Source organism: Myodes glareolus, chromosome 9 (genome assembly GCF_982192425.1).
Source record: "Myodes glareolus chromosome 9, mMyoGla1.1, whole genome shotgun sequence".
NCBI classification, from domain to species: Eukaryota; Metazoa; Chordata; class Mammalia; order Rodentia; family Cricetidae; genus Myodes; species Myodes glareolus.
Window position 1 is genome coordinate 49,275,379 of NC_142034.1, and position 9,590 is coordinate 49,284,968.

A 9,590-nucleotide genomic window follows, 5' to 3' on the forward strand; every position below is an offset into this window, starting at 1 on the left:
CAGAGGAAAGGAATCACCATAGCTGGAAGCCTGCACCATACTATAGTGATGCTAAAGGTTTAAAAATCCAGTGACTCTCTTTTTTTCTGAAGTGGCAGAAAAAGAAATGAAACTACAGCCTCTCATAGTCTTCCATTATACATGGGATCAGCTCATCTCAGTCTGTGTGGTGTGGGAGGTGGTTGAATTCTACTTTCCAGCTGCAAAAACATCAGGTTACCTTGTCTACTTCCCTTTTCTTGGGATAGAAAATAAACATAGCTATAAACTATAAGCTAAATTCACACATAAGTAGCAACCTTACCAACGAACTTTCTACTAGCCTCTATCTTTTTGTGTCATTATTGGAAAAAAAATTACATCCCTTAGGTATAAGATAATTCCTAAGAAAATACAGAACACACTGCTGTAGTGAGAGTGTTAAAAAACTCAGAAAAGATTACATGCTTATGAAAAAATAGGATAGAGAAACACTTAATTACTATAATTGTGTGAAAATTTTCTGTGAGATTATATATTGTGGAAACATTAGAGCATATTTGGGAGGGTGAAATGAGAGGATGTTTCCAAATATTGAACTCAGATTATGAAGTGTATTTAAAAAATGATTGCATAGAGAAGTCAGAGTTCTCAACAAAATGACAAGATCCAGGACATATTTTAATGATGTAAGAAATAGAGATGTCATTTTAAAAAGCTATTTCATAAGAATTATTATACATTTTTTTTCTAAATCACAAAGGAATGAAGGCACAGTGTGATCCCTAGTTAAATAGACATTTTTGAATAAGTGAATAATAATATTCACATTCATGAATGCTGAATAATTAATTAGAAAACTGTTAATAAAATAGCTCAAAGTGAGGTAAAAGTCAAGAGATGCTAATATTAATATCATTATATCTATCTGAGGTTGCTATGAAAACATCTAACAGGTCATTATCATAGTCAGAAGAGACTTTGCTTTTGAAACACTCTTTTTAGGGCTCCTTTCATGTCTCTGTTTCTCAGGCTGTAGATGAAGGGGTTCAACATGGGAGTCACCACTGTATACATCATAGACATAACAGTGTCCTTCACAGTAGAGTTAGTAGTAGATGGACATAAGTAGAGGCCAATAATTGTCCCAAAAAACAGTGATACAACAGACAAATGAGAACCACAAGTGGAGAAGACCTTGTGGATGCCTCGAGTTGATGGGACTTTGAGGATGGAGGAGACAATTCGTGCATAAGACGTTATGATGAGTAGAAAAGGAAGTACAACAACAAGCCCCCCTATGATCAATACCACCAACTCATTAATGTGAATATCAGAGCAGGCCAGCTTCAGAAGAGCAGATAGATCACAGAAAAAATGGGGAATCACATTGTTTTCACAAAAAGACAATCTAGTTAAGAGCAAAGTGTGCAACATGGCATGTGATGTGGTCAGCACCCAGGACAGCACCACCAGACTCACACATACCTTAGGACTCATGATGCTGGTGTAATGAAGAGGAAAACAGATGGCCACATAGTGGTCATAGGCCATGGCCACAAGGAGGAAACTCTCAAGGTCTCCAAAAAACAAAAAGAAGTACATTTGTGCCAGACAGCCTGCATAAGAGATGAGTGGGACTTGTCTCTGCATGTTCTGCAGCAATTTGGGCATTGTGACAGAGGAAAAGCAGAGGTCAGAGAAGGACAAGTTGCTGAGAAAAAAGTACATGGGTGTGTGGAGATGGGGGTCCAGTAGAATGAGGATGATGATGAGGAGGTTTCCCAGGACAGTGGTGAGGTACATGGCCAGAAACAGGACATAGAACAGATGTTGGTAGTCTGGGGGGATGGGTAGACCCAGGAGGAGGAACTGGGAGATGCCTGTTCGGTTGTTTTGAGACATGATCTTTCTGTAATATCTGTAAGGAAAATGGTAGGATCTGTCAAAATTTCAAATAAAATGAACAAACCTCTAAGACATGTCCTTTAAGATAATTAATCTCACAGTCATCAAAATAATATTACTATAGACAAGTTGCAAAAAATTTATATAACCATAAATGTCTTAATTATTTTGTAAATTTTGCATACTTCAGTATTACATCCTTTAAATTCTACTCTTTTGTTCATTTATTCACTTATTTGATTTGCAACCTCACCTCAGTTTTCTCTTTCTCTTCTCCCCAAAGTCCCTCCCTGCTCTTTCTTCTTTCCTCCATCCATTCCTTATCTGTTTCCATTCAGAAAAATGAAAACTTCCCATGGATATTGATAAAACATGGCAAGACAAGTTGTAGGAAGACTAAGTGCTAAATTCTACTCTTATGTGAGATACAAAATTTATTAGCTTTCCTCTTAATTGCCAGTTGGTTATGTGTCCTCAGTGATTATGATTTGCTTCAGCTCTTTCAGTTTTTTTCATTGCAATATTCCCCAAGACTTTTTGTGAACAATCTCAATTTGTGATTCTATACATATCCCAATGAAAATGTCATACATTTGAGTAGTTTAAATTATGATTTAAGACTCAGGTTGGATTTCTATCTTATACTACAGAACTCTAATTTCTAAGGATGAATGATTTTTTTCCCCAGAATGTGCCGCAAACATTGAACTCACAGCAGATTCCAAATAAAACTTCCACATTCACCCGGTTTCTTTGCTGACCCATCCTCCTTCAGCCTCTCATACCAGTAAAAGGAATCCATGATCAAACTCCTAAACTTTATTTTTGTTTCATTCACCTTTGTCCTAAATATTACGACCCATGAAAAGGGTATCATTTCACTTGGACTATTGAAATCAGCTCTCATTTTGCCTCCCTCATTCCGAGCTTCAGTACTCTTTTCAAATGACTTTCTTTTCCTCCTTACATGTAAAGTGGAAATCCAGTTATCCTTCCTCGCTGAATTAATTGTTGATGGATTTCACTGCTCTTAATATGAAAGCCAAATTTCTTTCAGATGCACACTTGACATTACAGTGCCCAATCTTCCCTATACCCTCAGTCGCATTTGGTCACACAGTGACTCTTACACTCCATCTCCAGTAATGCAGGGTTTGAGGATAAACCTCCCAGTGCTCTGCCTTTCTCAGCTGATGTTCCTTCTGTGTAGCAGTTCCTTCCCACTTCTCCCACTCACCTGGATTAACATTTATCCTTCAGGTACAGTATGTGGGCTTTCTAAGATCAATCTCTCAACTCTACCTAGAGTAGGTAAGACCTATTGCTATTTTTTCACAGTGCTCATCCTATAACACTTGGTGCCTTGGTCAGTTGTTTTTCATTGATTCCCCCACAGGCTGTAAACTCCATCCAAGAAAGACATGTCTGCCTTCATCCTGCAGCAGGAACCTCTTGCATGCTGACTATATTTATCCAATATGCTTTTAATATTACCAGTTGCTTTTTGCACTAGAAATGCACTCATGCACTTTTAAAGACCCCAATTTCTACTAAACTACTTCTGGTAGTTTTTTTCTCTGACAAAATTTATGAACCTTAACTCTTTACTTATAATTTTGACTTCTTGTCAAATGTTCAAGAAGGACATGCCTATGAAAGTATAAGAAGCTTACAGAATACCAAATAGATTGGACAAAAATCAAAAGTTCCCTGCCACATAATAATCAAAACACTAAACATACAAAATAAAGAAAGAATAATATTCTGCCAAGGACAAAGGCCCTGTGACGTATAAAGGCAGATCTATAGAATAATACCAGACTTCTCAATGGAAACTTTGAAGGCCAGAAGGCCCTGGCTTCTTAGTTTTTTGTAGACACTAAGAGACTACAGTTGCCAGCCCAGACTACAATACTCAGCAAAGCTTTCAATCACCATAGACGGAGAAAACAAGATATTCCATGACAAAACAAGATTTAAACAATACTTACTCACAAATCCAGTCTACAGAAAGTACTAGAAGGAAAACTCCAATCTAAGGAAGTTAGTTATCTGCTGCTGTTAAGGGAGGGAAAATTCTCTTTAATTACACACAGAGAGTTAGAAGTTTGCTTCTCTTGTACCTGAGAAGATCCCATCTCTGGTGTCTAGGGTGAATTGCAGATGAGGTAGTTCATATGTAGATGCCGTGTGCAAGAGACAACAGCTTCATGTCTTCTGATCCATGAAACTACAAGTTCCATGTCTACAATCTAAGATGGTGCTTCTAAAATTTAAAGTAAGTGAAAGACACCAGGATATCTTTTTTCCAATATCACTCGTTTTCCTTCAGTTCTGACTTTTATTTTAACTAACAGCCATAGAAAGTCAGTTGCTGTTGTAAATGGACCAAGCTACTTTGAAGTTTTCCCATCATTAGATTCTTCAGAAAATTTCAAATATCATTCCTGAGAGGCGATGTGTTCAAAAATTGTAAGATCACTTCAATTGTTTTTAACAATAAAACAAAGTTTAAGAATTACTGCATCAAACCTGTATTGATTACCAAACTGGTGTTACACTGATGTGATAGAGTCTGATAAGATTATAGTGTTCATGGATATTAATGAATGTTATTACTAATAAATATATCTGGAAAATATTAGTGAAAATTCTGTGGAAGCTTAGGAAGATGTGAAAGACAGAGGTACAGAATAGAGAGAAACTGTCACATAACTCAATCCTGCAGAATATCATATAACCTTGGAAACTAGACTTTTGCATTAGAAAGACATTAAAAGTCTGTTAGTCACCACCCTTCCAAACTCACCTATGATGTCTTCAAGTGACTCTAAGACCCAATCCTGAGCCTATTCCCTTTATTAACTGCAGGCTAGGAAGTAATGTTTCTGTGTTCATGATCTGTGTACCATCCCTGCTCTTATCTCCCATTCTACTCATTCATGGGCCTAAGGGAAACAACTCCCAGAGGAGTCCGGATCCTTAAAAACTCAAATAAATATAAATTAATTAATCAGTACCTTTCTAGAACCAATTAAGAGTCTCGTAATAGTGACTGATACAGCCCTGATCACATCTGGTTTTTTTAGGGGGAGGGTGGAATTGGCATGAAACTCACAAATGGACATAAAGTCATTGATACCATTGGGGATGGGCAGCCTAAAACCTTCCTTATGGAGGGTTAAAAGGTGCAGTTAGGAGACTTCTAAAGTACTTAAGTACCATAATATGAATGATTTAAAATAATATAATTCACACCAGAACCCATAAAATTTTATGACAACATACTACAACAAGAATATTCCCATGTGATCCACTCTCAATTCAGCCCAACTTGCTGTACGCAGGCTCTATGGAGAGATACACATACTACTAACAAAGATTAGGTATATATAGACTAATTTTATATCTATGTCAATAAGTAAGAAAAAATAACTCCCTCAAATCATGTTCAATTATTTGTCAGGTCAATATCTTTTAAAAGACTCTGTCTCCTTACCTTTCTAAGTGAAACTTAATATCCTATCTTACTATCATAATCCTATCATTGACCACAGAACCATAGATGACATTTGTAATTTCTGATTTCAGTGCCTGTTCCTTGCCCTTGGTGCTCATCTTCTGGTCCAGATGTGGTAGAGTTGCTGTATATAGTGATATGCTGAAACTTTCATTCCCAGGAATCCATATGTTAGTTGGTCTTATAATCATTAGATTATTATAGATTTATTAACATTTATTTTTGTACATGGAAATATTATGTGTTAACCATAAATTCTTTAGTTTTCTAAGCTCAGGTTTTTGTTCTAGTTGTGTATAAAACTCAAGATCATCCTTAATAATGAGTATCATTCACCCCACAGAGAATGACAACTCTGCTCTTTTATAGTATTTTACAGAAGTATTATGCTTTAGTTATGAAATATTTCCTCAAATGTGTGTTGAAGGCCTAGTTCAAAAAAAACAATGTTCAAAAGACTTTGCAGATGTGATAGGATAATTATGACCTTGACATAGTCAATGAATCTATCCAGTGATGGAGTCATAATATGATGTCATTATGGAGAGACTGAAGAAAAGATAATGTGGATTTATTTGGAGGGTACTTTTATTTGGAGGCATACTTTTGAAGGGTACATTTGTTTCTATTCCACCATCTCTAACTCTTTGCTTCCTGGTTACCATCAGGTGAATACTTTTCTTCTCCTATATCCTTATATTGATGTATCACCTCAATGTGAGATCAGAAATGTTAATCCAAGTGGCTATGCACAGAAATATCTGAAGTCATTAGTAGAATAGTCCTTTCATCCTTTCAGAAGTTTATTTCGGCTCTTTAGACTCACAGTGAAAAACTGACAAAAGGAACAGGCGTGGTTGAAGAGTATCCTCAACTTTGGCATCAGTGAAACTGTTGCTGTATTCCCCAGCAGAGGAACACACCCTTTGGGAACTATGTACCCTTTATATGCTACTGTATGTTTTCTGTCACAAACCTTATTTCAGTCACAGCAGCAGAACTTTAACTAGTGAACTTGACAGCACCTCACCTTCATCTTTCTGAAGACACTTTTCTGTTTTTGCACTGAGACCTCTCTGGATCACAGAAAAAGATGTTATAAGATACTTTCATTTGAAAATACTAAGCTCTGATGTACTCCTTAAAAATTATTTTAAACAATAAGGCAGGTAGACTGGGGTCCTTTTGGCATATAGATATTTTGTACCATAATTAGGTGCCTCTTTGGCCAATAACTCTATTAGATGCAATAATTTCCTGGCTCTGAAGGTTTCTCTACAAACTGATGGCAATGACCTGTTGCTGAAAACAACACCAATATATCTCATGGAGAATCAAGCTGTGCCTAGAGAGACACTTTACTAATACTGATATGTTCATAGCACTAGCAGGTACTCTGCATTCTACTAGAGAGGAAGGTAGACAGCAACTCAGCTCTAAACCCTTTGATCTATAATGGTGACCTGCCTTCATGATATGTTGCTGCAATAGCAGCACAAAAGTTGTGAGGCTATCTAACCATTATCTGATTGTTTTTGTGTTTGTTTGGTTAGACAAAGGAAAACAAAAACTATCAACTTAAGACTGAACATGGCTACCCAACAGACAGAAAAGAACCCCAAGAACAGACACAAGTGTCAGAGATCCATTCGTTCACACTCTAAAGAGTACCATAAAAATACTAAGCTGCAAGTTATAATATATACACTGAGAACCAGCTGAAGATCTGTTTGTCCTGTGTTGGCCCTCTCATTTGATTGAGAGGACTTTGTTCTCCTGGTATCCTCTATCTCCTCTGACTCTTACATTTCTTTCTGCTTCCCCATCTGTGGATTCCCTGGCCTCTGAGGGGAGGTATTTAATGGAAACATCCCATTTATAGCTGTGTGTTCCAAGGAGTCTCCCTCTGAATAATGTCTGGCTATTGGTCTCATCACAGGTTCCCAAATGTTGCAGGAGGAAGCTTCTCTGATGGTGACTGAATAAGATACTGATCTATGAGTATAGATGGATATCATTAGGAGTCATTTTATTGCTATTTTTTTTCTTTTTAGACCAACAATATTTTGTTTTACCCTAGGGTCTCTGGGTTAACTTGTCTCTGGTTCTTGGTCACCCAAGCAGTATCAGATATGGGTTTCTTCTCATGGAGTGGATCTTAAGTCAAATCAGATATTGGTTGGCTATTCTCACAAGTTCTGTGCCACCACTGCCCTAATATAATTGCAGGCAGTATGGATTATAGGTTAAAGGTTTTGTGGCTCAGTTAGTGTTTCCTTTTTTCTTTTGGTAGCTTGCAGAGTACCTTCCTTAACCAAGGACACCAAAACATAGGAGTAGATGTTCTATGTAGGCATCAGTTTGATGTCCCAGTTTTCAGTGAGTTATTTGAATGATATCCTGAGCAATGGGTCTCTGCTTTCAGTTTAATGAGCACCACCCACTGTATTGGCAACAACCTTGGTCATTTGGGGATTTCCATGGGAACTTTTTGACCAACAATTCATTAGTTTTAAGGTCCATTCTATGAATCAGAACCTGGGATTAGACAGGCCATGAAAATAGGGGAAAATCAAATCTATTGCTCTGCTAAATAAAAATAGCTAGCTATATAGAGTCTTAACAATATTCTGCTATATCCATAGATCAATGTCTTCACAAATGAACAATGCACAGAGACTGTGAGGCTTTGCAACAACCTGTACTAAATGGAGGTTTCCATCAAACCCCTCTCCTCAGAGATCAGAGAACTTTGTAGAAGAGGAGAAGAAAAGATTGTAAGAATCAGTGGGGATGGAAGACCCTTAGAAAACAAGGCCTTCCAGACATAGCAGGACTGATGTACATATAAAATCCCAAAGACTGTAACAGCTTGCCCAGAGCTTCACAAATCTAAGTCAGATAGGATCTGAGTACTGAGAACGGTCAGTGTGCATGATCACCTGACCCTAACCTGAAGTTATCTCTAATTGACAACTTCTCAAAAAGGAAAAATGCATTTCCTCCAATGGAGCCTCTGTGGGTATCCAAACCACATTAAAAGCAGTCCCCAAGCCCAGTAGAAGGCAACTAACTCAAAATAAAATGAATAATATCTTTTGGAAACATTTCTTGCCTTATAATGCTTTTTCTGAGCCTTTTAAAAACTTGTTGGTATTCTGTAAAATATTAGGTTTTCTAATTTTTTTTCCAATTTATGGGTTTTATGTTGCAGTAGTTTCTGTCCCACCAAGTTCCGCAGTCGTTCTATCCCAAAGAAACACACAGAGGTCTACCTTAATCATAAACTCATTGGCCTATTAGCTCAGGCTTCTTATTAACTAATTCTTACATCTTAAATTAGGCCATTATTCTTGTCTATGTTAACCACGTGGCTTGGTACCTTTTATCAGTGAGGCATTCTCATCTTGCTTCCAATGTTTGGCTTTCTCTGTGTTGACTGCAGGCTACATCTTTTCTCTTCCTAGAATTCTCCTTTTCTCCTTGCCTTGCCTATACTTCTTGCCTGGTCATTCCTCCTATGCTTCCTGCCTGGCTACTAGCCAATCAGTATTTTATTAAAATGTTATAATATAAATGACAGAGTACAAGACCATTGTCCCACAATAGGTTTTATGCATGTGTGTGAGTGCATGTGTCTTTACATGTTGGGTGAAGTTTTTATACTTTTCCTTTAGGTTTCATTTTTTTTATTTTTAAATTTACCTGCTTGGTTTTTAAGGGACAAGAGGGAGAGTGTGGAATTGAATGGTTGAGGAGGATCTAGGAGGAGGTGAAGGGTAAATTGTAATCAAAATATATTATAGGACAAATTATTTTCAATAAAAAGGATAACAACACAAAGGGCTAAAAAGCATACAAGGTTTGTTTTGAGTTTTAATTGTCTTTATATATAAAAGCACAGAATCAATTTGTACAAATAATTCTTGTTGAAATTGTGATTATAATTTGGTTGAGTATTAAAATCAGTGTTTGAGGAAATGACTTCTTGACAAAATTTAACTTTACAGTCCAGGAAAATAGTATATCAAAATATTTTTTAAGCCTTCTATATCTTTAATGTAGTTAAAGTTCACATAGAACTCTGCAGCTAGTTTGATTTCTGAGTGTTAACACATGGCTTTGATCTGCCTTTTGAAACTGCTACCTTTTGTGTCCATTACCTTCTATTTGAAGCATGTAA

The 9,590-nt window shown here is 36.8% G+C and overlaps 1 protein-coding gene across 1 annotated transcript; it reads right to left on the reverse strand.

Moving 5' to 3' along the window:
* Positions 1 to 948: 948 nt before the first annotated feature.
* Positions 949 to 1,884, reverse strand: LOC146893009 (olfactory receptor 1-like). The gene has a single exon (XM_085694348.2). The coding sequence runs from the start codon at positions 1,882 to 1,884 to the stop codon at positions 949 to 951; it is 936 nt and encodes a 311-aa protein (XP_085550474.1).
* Positions 1,885 to 9,590: the final 7,706 nt, after the last annotated feature.